This window comes from Oryctolagus cuniculus, chromosome 2 (assembly GCF_964237555.1).
Source record: "Oryctolagus cuniculus chromosome 2, mOryCun1.1, whole genome shotgun sequence".
Lineage (NCBI taxonomy): Eukaryota > Metazoa > Chordata > Mammalia > Lagomorpha > Leporidae > Oryctolagus > Oryctolagus cuniculus.
Window position 1 is genome coordinate 106,679,560 of NC_091433.1, and position 20,468 is coordinate 106,700,027.

General features: G+C 45.0%; 1 protein-coding gene across 3 annotated transcripts in view; it reads right to left on the bottom strand.

The window, feature by feature from the left end:
- Positions 1-440: 440 nt before the first annotated feature.
- IL1R2 (interleukin 1 receptor type 2) overlaps positions 441-20,468 on the bottom strand; it is a 36,700-nt gene continuing 16,672 nt past the window's right edge. For 2 of the 3 annotated variants that reach the window (XM_008253249.4, XM_070068708.1), the window contains 8 exons: positions 19,558-19,685; positions 18,711-18,963; positions 13,182-13,362; positions 9,738-9,912; positions 6,029-6,091; positions 4,520-4,655; positions 2,979-3,121; positions 441-2,033 (listed from right to left, as the gene is read on the bottom strand). In XM_008253249.4, the coding sequence (XP_008251471.2) occupies positions 1,849-2,033; positions 2,979-3,121; positions 4,520-4,655; positions 6,029-6,091; positions 9,738-9,912; positions 13,182-13,362; positions 18,711-18,963; positions 19,558-19,685 (1,264 nt within the window). In that variant the 3' untranslated portion in view covers positions 441-1,848. The remainder of the gene's footprint in view (positions 2,034-2,978; positions 3,122-4,519; positions 4,656-6,028; positions 6,092-9,737; positions 9,913-13,181; positions 13,363-18,710; positions 18,964-19,557; positions 19,686-20,468) is intronic. The other variant, XM_017339459.3, reaches the window with a different exon arrangement.

Here is a 20,468-nt window from a genome sequence, read left to right on the forward strand (position 1 = left end):
AATCTGCCAGTGCCTTCACCTTGGACTTCTCAACACCCAGAAATGTGAAAAATAAATTAATGATATTTTGATCTAGCAGCCCAAATGGACTAGGACCGATGCCTTTCTTACAACATTGAATAACTCTGTCTGTGGCCATTATAATCCTTCGACTTGACACAATTTCCTTTAAATCATGTTTTTATGACTTTATTGTGCAAAAGTTGCAACAGAATCCCATCAATCCTTATTCTTGCAATCCTTCAGTGAACACTCAACAGTCTTATTTTCCTCTATTCTACTAAGAGATATAAAATGCCTGCTTCAAGATACTGGGGCCAGTGCTGTGCTCTTCCATTCAGGGGGCCAACACAGATAGAAAATAAACAAGTGTCTGTCACAGAAGGTCTGGTGGTACTAGGAGCTACCATGGCACAAAGTGAGAATGAAGGAGATGTGACCTTATTTTTTTTGAAAGATTTTATTGATTTGAAAGAGTGAGAGAGAAAACTGGAGAGAGAGAGAGAAAGAGAGAGAGAGAGAATCTTCCATCCTCTGGTTTACCCCCCAAATGGGCACAGCATCCATCCAGAGTTGGGTCAGGCCAAAGCAAGGAGCCGGGAACTCCATCTGGGTCTCCCAGGGCCATCATCTTCTGCTTTCCCAGCTGCATTAGCAGGGAGCTGGACTGGAAATGGAGGAGCTGGGACCCAAATATGGGGTTGGATATGGGATGTTGGCATTGCAAGCAGCGGTTTAGCCCACTGTGCCACAATGCCGGCCCTAGGAGGTATTTGTCTGGAAAGGCCTCTGAGAAGGTCCCGTTTGAACACACACCCAAATAAGTGGAGGAGAGAGCCATGCTAGTTTTCTTGCCATTCAATGTTTTTTCCTAAACCCATTTGCCCATGTAAAAGTCTTTTGATGCATGAGACCAAGCAGGCCCTGATTATGTTTTTTTCCAATTTGTAGACAATTACGTCAATGCTCTTCCCTTTTCTTCATTTTCAGAAGAATGCTTAAAAGTTGGGTCTATTTCTCAGCACACCAGTACGGTCCATTGTGTGTATCAACAATTCACACTGCTGTTTCTTAATCTATTTATTTATTTACTTATTTGAGAGGGAGAGGACAGATAGAGAAAGCTCCCATCTGCTCTTCATTCCCCCAAATGCCCACAAGAGCTGGGGCTCTGTTGGGGTAGAATCAAGGAGCCTGAAACTCCATCTGGTTCTCCCTCATGGGCAGCAGGGGCCCAGTCACTTGAGCCATCGCTGCTGCCTCCCAGGTATGCCTCAGAAGTAAGCAGAAGTCAGGAACAAGCGTCGAGAAGCAAGTCCCGGCATCTCAACAAGCCTCTTAGCCATCAGGCTAACTGCCCAATCCATTCTATATTAATTATTATCCTTCGGATCACCATTTCAAAAAAAATCAGCAACTCTCATTGCTTCTTACACTTTGGCATTTCTAAATCATCTTTTCCGGGCTCAAAATGAAATTCTGTCTTCCTGAAAGGCAAACTACATCTTACCCTTCTCCGTTTCTACAACATCTCCTAGAGCCTAGCCAAAATAAATTTGAATGCGTGAATGAGTTTCAAAACTCATTTCAGATGTTTGCCACGGGGAGTCAGGCCCAAGGGTATCTCATTCTTTTCAAGAGATCTCAAGTGGTAGAGAATTCCTCAGGCTCAGACTCACGTGCACGTTTGCTCCTGCTGTTGATTGCAAGAAAAATAATGGAACCTAAGACTTCAGCCGCCTACTCAAACCCACCGTTGACAGTGGCTCTGTTAAACAGCTGAGGAAAAGCAGGAGCCATCAGAAAGGCACAGCACTTCCATAAGACAGGATATGGTTCCTGTTGGCATTAAATCATTTCCTTTATTGTACTTGGGTAGGCTGGAAATTCTTGGCAGCCAGTCTTCAGCATAGTCAGACCATATGCTTTTCCAGCTCTGCGTTTGCACCGCCTGTGCATCCATAGTCCCCCCAACACCAAGAAGACCAGCGTCAGGGGGGCCAGTGCAATCTCCCAGGAGAACGAGGAAGAGGCTGTCGGGAGAAGAAAGGCAGGTCAGCACGGGACAGTCCCTGGCTGTAAAACAGGACGCGCCAGTGTAGATTCACAGAAATGAAAAAATTAGAGTTTGTTTGTCCTGATAAATGTGCATTGATATTCAGGAAGTATGTTCCTGACACCAAGGTCGTGGTGTCTCGTAAGCGTCATTCCCTACTCCGGGCTTGGCCAAACCATTGCCTTTCGAGTTTGCCTGCAGCCACCTCCCCAGCAAAGTGGGAGGTGTGGGGCGAATTCTGGTTCTTTGATCCCAGTGAGCCTGCCCTGGGAATCCCTTTGGCTCCTCTGCTTTATCTGCCTGGCTGTCAACAGAAACTGCATACAGGCACCTCCCTTTCCTGTTCAAGATTAAACATCAAGAAGAAATCAATTTGGACAAAACTGATAATGGCTGTTTTTCATTTTATCTTTTAGAAATGTCCCTAAATGGACACTGGGTTACTTGGGCTATTGCCTTGTACTTATTTCCTGTTGTCTAAAGACGCTGACCTTAAAGTTGCCCTCAACCCTGGGTATGTCCCAGTCCTCAGCTCTTGCTGATGAAGTTTTGAACTTCAAGATTAAGAGCGATCCACCTCTTCTAGAGGCCATGTGAGGGGGAGAAAATCCCAGTGAGCTAAGACAGAACCACATGAGGACACAGAGTATGTAAACGTTTATTACGTAACTGTTTTATCTGGTTTCCAAAACTCACATTGCCTTGAAATTTTTTGAGTATGATTTGCCAAAGTCCAGCTCTACCCTAGCCAAAAAAAAAAAAAAACTTACAAATGAAAATGAGAATGTTGCTTTCAGCTGCCCACTGATGGACAAAGCTGAACAATTTCTAGAGTTACTGTCTAGAGAACAAGAAGCTTTATCTAGCATCTGTAGAATTTTCAACATTTTGTTTCTCCCTTCAGTGTGCCCAAAATACATACCTTCTCTGACTGTGGTGTGTAGTGTCTGAACACTCAACGTATTCCGGACCACACACTTAAAATCCGTGTTCAGATCTTCTCTGGTGACTGGATTGAAAATCAATGGCACTTCGATGTAGTTCTCATTATTTTCGGAATATTCCCTGAGGGAAGAAGCAGTCCCTTGCTTTCAGTTTGTCAAAGGCAAGCTTGTCTTTTACAACATAGACAGCTAGTCCTGTGTGATTGGAAGTGCCCATTGTGATTTCCAACTTCCCGAGGGTAGGAGCTCGAGCCACTGTATTCATTACTCATTTGGGAGAATTTCTAAGTCTGCTTCCAAAGGTCAGAGAATTATTGAAGATACTGGTCTCTGTCATAGGGACATTTGTTACAATGGGAACCTACAGGAGCCAGCTTGGTCTGCATAATGGCAAATGTCATCGAATAAGGCCCTTGATGAACAAAGATCCAGCCTTGGAGACAGAAATGTCTAGCCTGGGGAAATTTGACTCCCTCATTGATAAATTATTTGCATACTGAAGAGTAGGGGGTTTCCAGGACTCCAGCCCTGCACCTCTGTTCTCTGTTCTCACTCTGGCTGCTCAAGGACATCAGAGGGCTGCTCACGGACGGGGAGAACAGCTCTAGGTGAGAGAGAGGCCATTTGTGATGTTAGAAGAAGCTGAAGCTACTTCACCATATCTAAACATCACTGAGGGGCCCCGCTAGGACTATTTTTGCTCCATCTATAAGGAAAAAGTATCAGCTTTAAGTAAATAGATGGTGTGAGTAAGCTGACATGGGACATTTGGTTGTGGCCAAGTATTTCGCAACAAGGGCTTGGGAGCAGAGCTAACCACACACAATTTGTATCCAGTAAATTGCACACAGAAAGAATTTCTTTTTGATAAGCCTTCCAAAAAGGACAAAAATGTGTCAAGCAAAAGGTCAGGTTAATTCAGAGTATCAAAAGTGTGATTTTAAAACTACACTGTGCAATGTTGAATCATCTCTCTTTGCATGTGCAAATGCTTCCCCTTGACAGGGTCTAATTGTTCTAGTTTCACGGTGTGAAAACATTGTCTAGAGATGAATGCTATGGAAATGGAATTTGTTCTTTTATAATTAATCTCTCTCAGAGACGGCAACAGTCCTCAGTTGCCCAAGAAACAGAAGGGACGCTACAGACACTGTAGCTATGTTACAGACTTCGATGGACTTTATAGAAATAGGCAATAATAGTGCTGCAGAGAGGGAATAGAGGTGTGTTCGTTCTAAAACATGTCTTCAAACTGCAAAAGCCACCAACTGCAACATCAATATCAGCTAGAGATCTGTAAGTCCACTCTCAAAGAGTGATACACAAAGTTTGACTCTCAACACAATTTTCAGCAAAGCTCAACTTTTAAAATTCTGACAGTTCAACAGTTTGCAAGCAACAAGAGTTGTTTTCCGCCTGGTCCGTGTGGGTCACACTGAGGAGCAGGATATGACAATGTCTCCAGGAGGAAAAGTGAAGTCTACAAGGATCTCAGAACAGAACCCTCTCTCCCACTTACTGGCGTGGTCCCTCGGTCACACGGCCCCCCTGGTAGGCGCTGTCCACATGGGTGTTGTTGGCCTTCCACCACAGCATGGTGCTCAAGGGTGTGCCAGCTCCCAGAAACACCTTACATGGGATTGTCAGTCTTGACCCTGTGGACAGCAAGACACAGCTTGTCAATCACCAGGAAGCACCCCAGCTGCTCACAACCATCAGCCAACTTGGGTAGTAGGTCCCTCCCTGTCTTCTCAAACACCCTTCAGCTTCCAGGCTTTTCTTAGGAGGACATTTAGTTTCCTCAGATGATTCTGACCACCTAGAGCTTGAACAGTCACCCAATGCCTCCAGTTCCTCCAGCTGGTCTTCATGGCTGGTGCAAACGCCAGGCACAGGAAGAGCAACGGCTTTGCCAGGGCTACTTAGCTCCTACAGGATATTCTGAATTTAAGGGATCTCTTCTACAATGTATTTTAGCAACTTCAAAACAGCCAGATCAATGTGCAAATCTGTTCTTTTTGCCCGTTGTTGTCTTAGTTACAGCACTCTGCTAGAAACTCTCCACCCCTGGTGGTTCTCATTTGGAATTAACCTTCTAACAAGCCACTGCATTTTTGGTACAGTTATTTTTCTGTTTTAAGTCACCAAAGAAGAGGAGCGAGAAGCAAGCATAACTCCCTCCCATTCGCTTCTTCCTCTTGGGTGACAGGGCACTCTGTAGCATATGGCCCCACCTCTGGCTCAGAATTCTAGTTCTTCTACTTCTGTCAGCTCAGCAGGCCAGTGAATCCAGGCCCACATGACCCCACTATGCAGAGAAGTGCTTTCAAAGCAACGGATTGGGTGCTAGGAGCACTAAGGAGCTAGGGCCCCAGGAGCCAACCAATGGTCCTGATACCCTGCATTTCCAGAGCACAGGCAGCCAAGTGGGCTGCAGTTCACTGCCAGCTGCAGTGTCTACACAAAAGGTCCACTCCTCTATGTTCTCCAAGTAAAATTTATAATTGAAATCCAACACCAAATGGAAGCTAAACATGTTTGAATGATCCTGCGGCCAGGGTTTAATAAGCAAACATGCTGGTTACATAAGGGATTCACTAATCTCACTACTGTTCACAATCGTCACCGCCATGTTCATTTTGTTGCATTCAGTTTTATAGGTAGGATTTGCACGAAACAAAGTATAAGGGTGTTTAAAAAGTTCATGGGAAATGTGTATCATGAAAAACTATCTGTAGAATTCAAAAACATTTTGTACAAAAATCAACTCATCTTGTAACTCCACTTTTCCATGAACTTTTTGAAGTATCTTCTTAGGGTTTTTTTTTTTTTTCAAAAAATGTTATTTCTAACAACATTTTACAGAGCAGAGTGTTTGCATTTGTTATGCCAGCCTCACACTTGACAGGTGCACTACACTTCAAAGGGAGAGGTATGGGCAGCACCACACAGAGGTCCTGAGACCCTAGCGTTGGGATTTCAGGAATTCTTGCAGGTGCATGGGTTCCACAGCCCCGGAGGGTCTTACCCAGAGAAGCTGATATGGTCTGGCGGGGGGAGATAATCACGGGAATGGTCTCTTCTATTCTTTCTGAAAAAGATGTAAGGAAAAGAGATTCCATTAGGAAAGCCTTTATTTTGTGCTGATGCTCAAGTTCCATTGTTTGGCTAATTAACTAAATTATCCTTTACAGTATGAGCAGTCATTGTGAGAATCAGTCTCCATCTGGCAAGGAAACAGGCTCTCCACGAAACTGAGCATTTTTGGCCAACACCATTCCCAGAAGAGAGATTACTGGAAGAGGCTACAGTGAACACACATTCCACAGACAGTCTTTGTTCTTTGCTCTGAGATAAACAACCATTCCCCTCCCAGGCTTCCTGAAGGCATTTTTTTTTTTAATTCTACCTATCCATCTATCCACCTATCTAGTTATCTAGCTAGCTGTCTGTCTATCTACCTATTTAAGAGACAGAGAACTCCCACCAGCTAGTTAACTCTGCAAATATCCAAAACGCCCAGGGCTAGCCTAGGACCAATGCTGGGAGCCAGTAGTGCTGGTCAGGTCTGCCATGTGGGTGACAGGAACCCAATTACTTGAGTCATCACCACTGCCTCCTGGGATCTGCATTGACAGGAAGCTGGAGTTAAGAGCCAGAGCTGGAGAAAGAACGGGCCATCAAAGAAGGAGGTACCTTTCTCTGAAGGGAGGAGAGAACTTCCACTTTGATAATGGCCTTGTCTAAATAAGATCGGAGTTGGTGAACTCAAGAGGCTTCCATAGCCTTGGCAGCTCATGACAAGAGCCTCGGGTGATCACTGACATCATAAATAAGAGTGTCAATTGTTAAATCAACAACAGGAGTCACTGTGTACTTTCTTCCCATGTAGATCTCTGACCTTAATGTGTTGTACTATGAGAATTAACGGTAAAACCACTACTAAAACAGTAAAAAAAAAAAAAAAAAAAAAAAAAAAAAAAAAAAAAAAAAAAAAAGAGCCAGAGTTGGAATGGAGCTGAATGGAGCTGATATTCTGATATGGGGGCATCTGATCTGTTAGGCTAAACAATTGCTCCCTGAATGCATTTTTTAAAGATGTATTTATTTATTTGAAAGGCAGAATTACAGACATAGAAGGAGAGAGGAGAGAGAGAGAGAATCTTCCATCTGCTAGTTCACTCCCCAGATGGCCTCAATGGCTGGAGATGGGTTGATCTGAATCCAGGAGCTTCTTCTGAGTCTCCCATGTGAGTGCAGGTGCCCAAGGACTCAGGCCATCTTCCACTCTTTTCCCAGGCCGCAAGCAGCAAGCTGCATGGGAAGAGGAGCAGCCGGGACTTGAATCAGCACTCATGGGATGCTGGCACCGCAGGCGGAGACTTAACCTACTACACCACAGCGCCATCCCCGACCAATGCATTTTTTAATACGTATGTGATGATGTCCACATGACAGGTTTTGCCCAAAGGCCTCACTGTGCTAAGATACATCCTCAAACCTCTCCGAAGTTCCTGCCCCAGAAGGTGAAGATTCTTTTCCGAAAAAGGCACAGGGGCTAGAGAGCCATCTGTGTATACGGCTAATTCATTCCACACTGGGTGATAAATATGAGGGTATCTCAGAACCAAAACCAGTTTGGGGGTGGGTGTTTGGCTTAGCAATTAAGATGCCAGTTACAATATCCATGTCCCACATCAGAGTAGCAAGATTCAATCCCCAGCTCCAGCTCCCAAGTCTAGCTTGCTACTGGTACAAATTCTGGAAGGTAGTGATAATGGCTCGAGTAACTGGGTTCCTGCCACCCACGTGGGAGAGTTGGTTCTGAGTTCCTGGTTCTCAGCTTTGGCCACAACTGGGGGTATTGCAGCCATTTGGGGAGTGAGCCAGCAGGCGGGAACTCTGCCTCTGTGCCTATCTCTGTCTCTCATGACCCTCTCAAGTAAATTTTAAAAAGCATTTCAAAATTCAGACTTTTTTCATAACACACATTTTTTCATTAACTTCTTAAAGGTCCCTCAAATGTATTGAGTTCAAAAAAATTGTTGCCCTAAAATAAATTTATCTTCCAATTCCTTTTTCCGTGGACTTTTTCAAGTATCCTCATACAGTAACCCAGCCTTGGCCACTCATGTCCTTTTAGTTGAGGCAGAAGTGGAATGAACCAAAAGGACAGCATGGAGGGAGGCAGCTAAGATTTGCCTCCACAATTAGCCTCATCATCCTCACTTCTTCCACTGACAAAGGTTTTGAAATCCTCATGTTGAGTAAGCCCTAGGCAACGCAACAGCATAGGTTAAGGACCAAAACCCTTCTCAGCTGCAGCCAGGAGCCTCTTCCACCCCTCCAAGACATCACTGTCATTTGGTGCTGGGCAATGAAGAGGAGATAAGAACCAGACCCCTCAGTGGTTCTCAAACTTAGGGGAGCACCAGTGTCATCTGGAGGATTGTGAAACACAGACTGCCGCCCCCTGACCCGCACTGTCCAAGGTGGCAGGTCTGCTTGGCCCCTTAGATTTGCATGTCTAGCTAGCATGTCTGATCAAGCAGCTGCTGGTGACCCAGAGCCACCCTTTGAGAATCGTGAGATAAGGAAAGCCCACCACACAGGATAACAAGTCGATCGCTCCCTAGCGTTCCTGTGCAGTAGTGAATGAACAGGATGAATCTCTGGCCCTCTGGAAGGCACTGGAAGTTTCATCCATGCACCGTGAACAAGCAGTTGATGTGGATGCATCCTCACAGGACAGTAAAGGCGATACAATCTAGAAATGTTGCTTCTCGGAAAAGGTGCTGTCCTTGTAGTGAAACTGAATTATTGTGTAACGTTAGTATGGTCTCCTTAAAAGACTCCAACTCGTTGTCCAGCATATGAAACAAAGAAGGGTGGCACAGTCTCCAGGTGGTTTGCCCGGGACTGGCACACTTGCACACCCCTGGCACCCAGCTCCACATCCGGCATGTAAAAGGTGCAGAGTAAAAGTTGAACAACTATTAAATGTTACTCAACTCTGTTCACAACATGGTGAGGGAGTTCAAAGAGTTCATGAGAAAATGGATGTAAAATATTGGTTTCTTTTGATGTAAAAAACATTGAAATCCATGCCTATATGAGAGTTTCGCAAAAATGTTCAGAGAGAGTTCCCTTTAATGAAAAATTACAGGGGTTTCCATCTTTTTGCACAACAGTAAGCTCATCATCAATTCTATTTTCTGTGAACTACTTAAAGGACCCCCATATTCTCATGTCCAAGTACAATTCATTTAAGTCAATGCAGCTCTCAAGAGCAGCTAGACACATCTTAGAAAAGACCACAAAAGGATGATTTTCACTGGATATGCCAATACATTGTGTTCTAGCTGAAAAATTTAATAAAAGCCCAGTATCGCAGAATTAGACACAAAGATAGGGCAGCCATGTTCTACCACAGAGCCTGTTGGTGGAAATTTTTTGCAGAGATCTTTCAGGCAAACCGTTGTTTGGCTCCCTCTAGTGGTGCCTTTTAGATTCATCCTCGAACTCCATCAACTCCCCAAGGATTCATCTCCCCTCCCTGCTCAACACCTTTCAAAACGTCACACACCTGTCATAAGTCTGCTGTTTTAGGTGAGTCCACACGTCCGTTTTCCACTGCCTTTCATAGCGAAGACGTGCCAAGAATTCTACACGAACCCAAATTTGTTGCTATCATTCTTGTTACTGAGCCAGGATGCACAAGGCCCTCGAGTACTTACGCTTGATACGCAGTTCAATATTCCTAGTGACGTTGTACTGCTTTCCTCCATGGGAAAATGTGAAGGCACACATGTAGTAGCCCGCATCCTCCATGGCCACATCCTGGATGACTAAGTGAGATGTCCCTGTCACACTTATAAATTTCTTATTGTCTTGATCCAAAAGGACAGAATCCTTAAGAAAAAAACGGTTTTTAATATTACATTATCTACTAATATACATCTCAAAAGCTACAAATCGCACTATCACTGTGAACTAATGTTGAATTTGCAACCAAAAATTTGCCCTGGTATTATTGATTTGGCCAACTATGAAAAACATAGTTAAAAATATACCCAAAGTACAAAAGGAAAAGGAATTTATTAACATATAAAAGAAATAAAATTGCTAAATTTTTTACCCCAAAATTTAAAGCATTTTTAAGCACATGGGAAGAAACAAACTAACTCTTCTTGACAATGTAGGCCATTTTTAAATACATATTTATGACCTGACTGCTTCTGATAGGCCTCAGGAAATTTCTGGGAAGAACACTATTAGTCATGATGACTTGGATGACAGTGCTCAGAGGAGATGATACTGTGGTAATTACTTTAAAATCAATCTTAGGAGTCAGCAAGGTGGAGAAAAATTCATACGAAAAGACTACATGGGAGAAATGAGTCCACATATCTCATGTGGTACAGGGTTCCATGGATTCTCTGTAGAATACAAGCACAAGGCCTCCAGTAAACAGGAAACAGTGAATGGGGTTTAGGAGAACATCCCAATGGGAACACCATATTCTCAGGAATGTGTCTTTCAAAATCTTGATGGTTGAAAGCTGACAATGGTCTGATATACCCTGAGTCATTTCAGAATCTTACTTGTAATAGGATCACAGACAAAATTGAAATAGTCAGCCACACGGCTCATGAAGTTCTTCCTCAGAGTTTATTTAATTAAAAGGACAACTCTCATTGTTCTTGGCATGAGTGGTCAAATATGAAGAAACCAACAGGGCCCAGCAGTACAATTACTCCAGGGTTAGCGTTTGGACTTCTGCGCCTACCAGCCATGTGACTTGGAGTAAGCTCCTTACATTTCCTTATCTGTAAAATGGTTGCACATTGAGGAGTTTGGAACAGGCTTGGATATAGTACATGCTCAGAACACATGGCAGTATTTTCTTAAGATTATTTATTTATTTGAAAGGCAGAGTTACAGAGAGAGAGACAGAAAGACAGAGAGAGAGACAGAGAGAGAGAGATCATCCATCTGCTGGTTCACTCCCCAAATGGCCACAATGGCCAGGGCTGGGTCAGGTTGAAGCCAGGAGCCAGGAGCTTCTTCCAGGTCTGCCACCTGGGTACAGGGGCCAAAGCATTTGGGCTACTTTCCAATGTTTTCACAGGCACATTAGCAGGGAGCTGAACCAGAAGTGGAGCAGCCAGGACTCGAACCATATGCGATGCCAGCATTGCAGGCGGCAGCTTAATCCACTACACCACAGCACCAGCCCTACATATGGCATTATTATGGAGGGAAAAAATAAAGCATTTCCATGATATCTTTTTCCACACACATATGCTGAGCCCTATCTCTCTATCAGTCCCTGCACTAGGTACTTCATGCACAGCATTCCGTTTAATCTTCAAAACCATCCTGGACCATGGGAATTACTGAGTGCCGTTCTAAAGAATACACAGATCCAAGAGGGGAAATAAGTTGGCTAAGGCTGCTGTACAATTAAATGAAGGATGGGGCTGGCGCTGTGTCATAGCAGGTAAAGCTGCCGACTGCAGTGCCGGCATCCCATAAGGGCGCCGGTTCAAGTTCCTACTGCTCCACTTCTGATCCAGCTCTCTGCTATGGCCTGGGAAAGCAGTGGAAGATGGCCCAAGTCCTTGGGACTCTGCACCCGCATGGGAGACCTGGAAGAAGCTCCTGGCTCCTGGCTTCAGATCAGCTCAGCTCCAGCTATTGCAGGCTGTCTGAAAAGTAAACCATCGGATAGAAGACTCTTTCTCTCTCTCTCTCTCTCTCTCTCTCTCTCTCTCTCTCTCTTCATTTGTTCTCTACATGCTCTTTCTAAACCAAAAGAGAGTGCCTTCTGTAGCTGTGCTGGCTTAGGCACAGGATCCAGCTACTTTCTTCCATTCCCTGAAAACCATTTCAGAGCTTACAATTCTAAACTGATATCCTGTATACACCCATGTGTCCACTATGCATTTGGTCATTTATCTTGTAGTTAGAAAGCCAAACTTCTGGTCAACCTATTGTTAATGAACAGGCTCATTCTGTTAAGTACCAAACAATGGCCAATATCAGGGAGTGGCAAGCTTCCACGAAGGGCCAGACAAGAAACTGCTTAGGCTTTATGGCCCCCATGGCTTCTGTCACAAGTCTGCAATGCGCAACCACTGACAACACATAAACACAGGAGTGTGGCTATGTCCCAGTATGACTCTGTTCATGGATGTTGAAATTTGAATTTTACATGATTTTCATGAAATATGCTTTTTTTCCCCAAGCTTTAAAAAAAAAAAGTCAAAACTATCTTTACCCTGTGAACTTGCAAAGAAAGGTGGTGGCTTGATTTGGCCCCAAACTGCAGTTTGCCAACACCTGGTCTATACATAAGCGATCTTGTCTTCTCACTAGGAACCGGTAAAGCACCTGTAGTATTTATTCAACCAGACAAGGGAAAAAGATGTTTATCCTTTCTCCTTTAACCTAAGAGTTATTGTTTGCTTAAAAAAAAAAAAAAAAAAAAAAAAAAAAAACTTCTGGGGCCAGCACTCAGCACTGTGGCGTAGCATGTAAAACTGCTGTCTGCAGCACCAACATCCCATATGGGCGCTGGTTCAAGTCTCAACTACTCCACTTCCAATCAGCTCTCTGCTGCGGCCTGGGAAAGCAGTAGAAGATGACCCAATTCCTTGGACTCCTGCACCCACATGGGAGACCCAGAAGAAGCTCCTGGCTCCTGGCTTCGGATCAGCTCAGCTCCTGCCGTTGTGGCCATTTGAGGAGTGAACCAGCGGATAAGACCTCTCTCTCTCTCTCTCTGACTCTCCTTCTCTCTGTGTGTGTAACTCTGACTTTCAAATCAATAAATAAATCTGAAAAAAACTCCTTTAATGTGTGTGTATAAAGTTATTACATACACAAGTTTTCCAATATTCACAAATGACAGAGTAAAAACCTGTTTACTTCAGCTATTACTTGCACTGGATTCATTTTATATTCTGTCTTCTTAAGTCACCATCCCCAAGATCCCTACTTGAAGTCCCTCATATGGGTGAATGGGACAGGTTAATCATGGTCCTTTCTAGTTGCTGAACACGTATTCATAATATGGAAATATATGTGAATGTACTACCTTCAGAAATAGGTATTTGATATCTTTTCAATGGCTAGTGAGACACATTTTAATGAAATGGAATTTTTAAGAGATGTACCTTGTACCATTGAATCTTCACATCAGTTTTGTTACGGGCGAATTCCCCTAAATCAGGGCACACTAATCTCCCAGAAGTTGACAAGGTTAGAATCTGTGGGTATGAGATGAACGGCAGGGATGCTTCCGTATTTTCAAAAACCCTGAGCTCCGTGGACATTTCACCACAGTAGGAGCCGTTTCTGATTCAAAAGAGAGAAAAAAGAACAGTAAATGGAAAAGCAAAATAAAAAGTTCAACTAAATGAATGAAGAAGAATTTCCCCAACCACATAAAATTCTGCAGCTGCATTTTCTTGATCTGGCCTGTGCTTCCGTGACCTTGTAGAATCATGGGCGACAAGCAGCATCTCACCGTAAGTGTTGCATGGAATCAGTGACATGTCCTGTCTTCTTCCCGAAGAGCCTGCACAAGCATGGCCCCAGTGCCCTCAAGGGCTGCTAAGAAATCCCCCAAGCCCATGGCCGGAGCCACGGCTCACTAGGCTAATCCTCCACCTTGTGGCACCGGCACACCGGGTTCTAGTCCCAGTCGGGGCGCCGGATTCTGTCCCGGTTGCCCCTCTTCCAGGCCAGCTCTCTGCTGTGGCCAGGGAGTGCAGTGGAGGATGGCCCAAGTGCTTGGGCCCTGCACCCATGGGAGACCAGGAGAAGCACCTGGCTCCTGCCATCGGATCAGCGCGGTGCGCCAGCCGCAGCAGCCACTGGAGGGTGAACCAACGGCAAAGGAAGACCTTTCTCACTGTCTCTCTCTCTCACTGTCCACTCTGCCTGTCAAAAAAAATATTTTTTTTAAAAATAGAAATCCCCAAGCCCTCTTCAAAAGCCCAGGGCTGAAGCTCCTTGAACCCAGCCCAGACGTGCTCCAACTCCAAGGAACCAAAAGCAAAGACAGAGGTGGTTTCACAAGAGCCGCTGTCTCTGTAAGCAGAAAATATCCTTTGCTTCCCTGGGGAATCACTCACCCCTGGAGCCCAGCTGCATAAAACTGCTGGGAACTTAGTGTGAGGCACATAAAAAAATTCTTGCAAAACATCATGGGGAAGATGAACTTGGTAAGTTTGTGGGGTATTTATTTGGTTAGTGGTTGGTTGGCTGGTTGGCTATTAGCCAATCGTAACCTCAATACCATAATTCTATCAAGACCTTAGAAAGGGGAAAGAAATAGAGGCAAAACTATGCTGGGAATCTGAAGGAAATGGATGCAAAGGCAGAATTTCGTAAACCAAAACACTTTTTTTAAGTAAAAAATAAATAAATAAATAAAGATTTAATTATCCCAGCTAAGTCGCAGACCTAAGACACATAAGGCATGAACAGAGAAAATGATGATGGGTTTTAGGTTTTACATATAAAGGTATAAACTACTTACACAGCAAAATATTTAACAATCTGTATCCTAAGAAGGACACAGTGCGAAAATTGTGTGTGAAAATATAAATGATAAAAGATCAGTAACTGAAAGTTAAAAGAATGAATTCAAACAAGAGGGTACTCAAATGTTCTTGGAAAAAGAAATTAAAAAATAAACTTATTGGGGCTGGCATGTGGCGTAGCTGGGATACTGTGACACTGTCATCCCATGTGGGCACCAGTTCCCGTCGTGGCTGCTCCACTTCCAATCCATCTCCCTGCTAAGGTACCTGGGGAAGCAGCAGAAGAGGGACCAAGTGCCTGAGCCCCTGAACGTGCGTGGGAAACCCAGATGAGCTCCTGGCTCCTGGCGTGGGCCTGGCCTAGCCCCAGCCTTTGTGGCCATTTTGGGAGTGAACCAGCAGATAGAAAATCTTTCTCTCACTCTCTCTCTCTCTCTCTCTCTCTCTCTCCCTCTCTAACCCACCCTCTCCCCTGCCCCGTCTTTCCCTCTCTCTCTGAAACTCTGCAATTCAAATAAATAAATAATTTAAAAAAAAAGATAAATTTATTTTGCCATCAAAAATATTGAAATCCCTGCATAGTTTTTCATAATATGCATTTTCCTTGAAATGTTTAAAACCCTCTCATAGCATAAAGGAATACAGAGAGGTAACTCTTATCTTGAACAATACATAATCTCACTGGGAGCTGAGAAACGCTCATGGAGACAGGTGGACAGAACAGTGCACACTTGAACACCAGTCATCAGAGCAGGTGGGCCCTCCCCAGAAAGTGTGTGCTAGGTAGGCCCTATGTGAGGGCTTGACATTCAGTATTTTATTCCCCAACTCTATGAGGTAGGAATTGCTATATGATTTTCAGATGAGGAAAACAGGTATACTAAAACTGAGTAATTAGTAAGTTCCTAAGCTAGTATAGTTACAGTAAGAGGTCAGATCGAGGGTGGAGGCCCAGCAGGGCTCGGGGGAAACCTGTAGACGAGGACTTTGTCTCTGGAAACCAAATGGCCCAGGCATTCGAGCGTGGTCTGGAAACTTCCCTTGGGCAAGACATTCCACAAAAATAACTCAAAAGAAAGAGAGCGGTGGGAGGTAATTTGATAATTGGATCAAGCCACTCATGTTCCCTGTGTGATGTGGCATCCCTGTAGCACAGAGGAGGCCATCGCTCACACTGGTCACCAAAAATGTTCAGTGGGCCCCATTCTGAGCTCAGGGCATGCTGCAAGTCCTCGCCTTCCTGTGGGTGGGTACAGTTTAAGACTTTCTAGATAATGAGCTGTGTGCATGTGTGTGTGTATGTGTGTATGTGAGAGAAAGAGAGAGGGAGAGAGAGAGAGATTTCTATATCAAAGTTTTCATAGCTATGAAAGACTCTGCAATGTATATTTCCTTCTAGGACAGCACCCAGTACCATTTGAAATAATGACTGTCCCTTTAGGTGGGTCCCTGGGTGTCTGCCAACCCTGATGGACTTGGGGAATGTGTGAGAAACAAGCTTCTGCTATTTTCAGCCACTGAGACTGGGGAGGGAGCTGTTTGTCACAGCTGCACAACCTTGCCTGCTGTGGTTCTAGACAGAAGGGCCGTGCAGGATCTAGATCACAAGATCCCAAAGCTCACCAGAACAGGAAAGTCTCATGGTGTGGGCAGCCACAGGCAGTCACCCCTTTTGTTTACACTTAAACATATGGATGGAGACATCCCGGCACAGACAATTAGGCTAAGGAGATTCCAGGAAGAGGCAGGAAGAACCGTATCTCACTGCTAGACTTCTCACTAGAGATGATGTAGATAATCAGCCACACCTGAAACCTGCATTGATCACCTGTGTGTTTTATTATACCCTTGTAATCAATGATTGATAACATTTTGTGATCTGTTAAGCAGAAGAACCTTGTCGGGAACTCTTTGTAACCCCAAAAATCTTTTAGATATGTAAATCTTTTGTGTGCCTTCTTGTGTACAACTGGTCATGTTTAAATACTACTGGACTTGTTGAATAAACGAGCCTTGATCAGGACTTGTCTTGGCTCCATTCTTTGCGTCCTTGTCCCCGCATTCCCACTCTCTGTTTCAGGAAACCCAGTTCTTTGTGCTGCAGGTCGGCACACATGGCCTCTGATTATAAATGCTAAAGGGTTTCAGGGCCACACCTGAGGATTCTCACTCTATTCAACCCTGATGTTATAGCTGAGATAGTCTCAGAGACGGCCCAGGGAAACCCTCCACTGTGCAAAGAAAGTGGAAGCCTGCTGTTGCGTAGAATCAGTCCAGTAGTCATAAGGACTGTCTTTGGGGAAGGAGAGGGCATCTCCATTTGCATACTGACCACCTCCCACAGCACTGCCCAAGCTAGATCCTTCACATGCTGTGATTCCTTGTAACCCACTCAACAAACCTCACAGGGAGAACACTGAGGTCCATAGAAGTCAAGTTATAGGACCAAGGTCCTGCCAGGTAGAACGTTGGTGAGCTAAGAGTCCCATCCATGATGTTCCACCTTCAAATTCCATTTCTTCCTACCACACTATTCAGTTTCCCTAGCAGTGCTCCTCAAAGAGAATTAGAATTTGGAGACTGAAAAAGAAAGCAAGACATGAGGCTATGGTGTTATAAAATCACACACCCATATTTCGCTGTTTCAGATATAGGAGATTGTCTACCTGCTTCCTAGATGAGTTCACTGGTAGAGTTAAACCTGTCCCTAGGGGCCAGCGTTGTGGTGAAGCCAATTAAGCCAGGACTTGCAACGCCAGCATCCCATATTGGAGTGGTGATCCGAGTCCTGGCTACTCAACTTCTAACCCAACTTCCTGCTAATATACCTGGGAAAGCAGTGGAGGATGGCTCAACCTGGATGGGGTTCCAGGCTCCTAACTTTGGCCTAGATCAGGCCCAGTCATTGCAGATGGCAGAAAATAACAAATGCTGGTGAAGATGTGGAGAAACTGAACCCTTGTATACTGTTCGTGGGAATGTGAAATAGCGTAGCACCTGGGAAAAGAGTATGGTAGTTCCTCAAAAATTAAATCTAGAACTACCATATGACCCAAAAATCCCTCTTTTGTATGTAGAGCCAAAAGGATTGAAATATCAAAGAGATATTTGTATCACTGGGCTCCCATTAGCATTGTTCGTAATAACCTAAGTGGAAGTGGGGCAAATGGCCATGGATGGGTAATACAGACACAAAGAACAGTTTCTACATATACTGGAATAAGAAAAGCAAGAGAATATTCTAGCACTGCTATCCATGGGTGAGCCTTGATGACACCATATGGAATGAAATGAGCCAGTCACCAAAGGACAAAAAGTGTACGATTCCACTTAGATATGATACCTAGGAGAGTCAAATTCATGGTGATACAAGACAGAAAGGTGGTAACTAGGGGCCGGGGAGAGGGCAGCCTGGGGAGTTAGTTTAAGGAGAACTGAGTTTTAGTTTGGGAAGATGAAGAAGTCCTAAAGATGGATGGTGGCAGTGTTTCACAGAGTGTGAATGTACTTGATACCGCTGATTCGTGCACTTAAAAAGGTTAAGATGGCAAAATTTGTGTCATGTGTATTTTACCACTATTAAAGAAAGAAGAAAAAAAAAGCTACAGGACAGAGAGAGAAGAGCACTGGCCGAAAAGTCAGGTTCAGGTTCAGCTCCATCTTGTAGATACTGCAAGCGAGCTTGGTTCCCTCCTCTTCACAACCAGTGGTTGTAGTCATCTATCCAAAGGTCACATCCAGCTCTCAAGTTCTATCCAGGGTTCTACATTTCTTGTGTCTCTGTCATGTGCATTCATCAGTGAATAGAATAGACCAGGTCAATGCCCTCCTGGAGTGTCTGTTCTGATAGGGTGGACAAGCATTAACACACAAACACAGAGAGATGTGTCAGGTGGGGAAAATCACAGCAGAGGAAGGGGGACAATGAAAGGCAGAGTGCTGTGTCAAGTTAAGTGGCTTAGGAGAGTTCCCTCCAAAAAGGTGACGTTTGAGCAAAGACCAGATGGTGAGAGGGAGGAGCCATGAGAACATGCAGCAGGGGACATTACGGAACAGTGAAGAGGATGGTGGATTCTCACCTGCGCACTGGATGTGAAATCCAGGCCAGCTCTGTGCAAGGAGACCCAGTCCCCAGCCCCAACCCACAGGGCCTACCTGACAGTGCAGATGTAGGTTCCAGAGTCGCTCTGCAAGGCAGGCAGGAGCCAGAGCTTGCCGTCCTCCACCCGCATCCGTGCCTCTTCTGCCGGAACCAGCTGAGCAGAACCGTTTCTACGCCAGGTCAGGTTGACGTGGGGGTCGACAGAAACCCCTGCCCAGGACCACATCTGGGGGCACCTTAGGACCACCAGCTCCCCTTCCAGCCTGAATTCCACTTTGAAATGCTTGCCGCGATATGGGCAGTGTCCTGTAGCCACAGAAGGACAGAGACCACCGTCAGTCTTTGCATCCAAAAACCTGCTCTGATCACAGAAGTGCCCCAGACCTCAGACAGCAGCTGGCTTCGGTAGTGACACAGACACCACCTGTCCCGAAACAAAGCAACCCATCATGTTGTGAGCCGGGAACCTGTGAACCTCCCATTGTTATGATTTTAAAATTCCCAAATAACAAGTTCAGGGTTACCATCAATTCCAACTTAGATTCCATGGTAAAAGTTAAATCAACTTCACAGGTAGGAAAAATTGCTAAAGATTTAAAAATTTGAACAGAATTTTCACTTGTTGAGCCCTCTTCATTAAATGCCCAGAGAGCTTCGTTGTAAAAGCCCATGTGATTCAAACCCAAAGGCATCTTCTGCTAAGGACCAATTCCCCACCATGGTTTACTTCTTAGCAGGAATGACCCAATCCAGGATGCAGCAAAGAGGCAGAACCTCCAATTAGCAAGGCACAAATATTTACACTTTTGCTTTTAGATAACAACAAAATCTCCCTCGATGACTGCTTTGCCCACAGAAGCTGCAGCAAGCCCCTTTCCAGCTAAAGGAGCTACTTCTTACCTGTGTGCGCCTCTGGCTGAATGGCAAAGGCAAAAACACTCATCATGAACGTGTACAAGATGAACATGGCTCCTGGCAGCCCCCAGGGGACACAGGAAGTAGAGCGCTTAGGTCCAGCCCACCGTTGCCTAGGAGAAGACATAGGGGGTCACCAGGAGCCACAAACTCCCAAAGGGATGACCGCTGATTGATGGTCCTAGGAGAAGGATCTAGAGGCTCCATCTGACGATAGAAATCTGCTAGATTTAGAGAGGCAGATAGATAGGGATGGAGAGACAGGGAGAGCTCCCATCCTCTGGTTCTTGCTCCCAAATGTCCCAATGGTCAGGACTGGGCCTGGCCAAAATCAGGATGCAAAAATGCAATGGAAGGCTTCCACGTGGGTGGCAAGAATCCAACTACTTGAGTCATCACTGCAGCCTCCCAAGGTCAGCTTTAGCAGGAAGCTGGAGTGAGGAGTGGGAGCCAGGAATTGAACCTAGTTACTCCAATGTGGGATGCAGGCGTGTGAACCGGTGACTGAAGTGCTAAGCCAAATGCCCGCCATGCCTACCTGTTGTTTTCTATAAGAAAACGCCAAAGTTCAATATCCATTGAACATTCGTCAAGTCCAATCCTGGAGCATCTGTGCAGACCCGCTTGGAATAGGGACTTCATACCCAAAGTTTCTGTCCCCCCCGAAGCATGACTCAGCCACCCCCTCCCTCTGCCTGAGATACCCCCTCCTCAGCTGAGGTCACTGCCGGTGCCGTTCCCGCAGGCCTGTGCTCACACATCCTGATCTTGGCCAGATTTTCCCTCACCTCCCACGGTGAAATTATACCACCCTTCTACCCCACTGCTCCGTATTTTCTTTCCTCTCCATAGTTCTTGGCGGCACTCAGCATCAACCAGGTCTCCTCTTTCTAGAC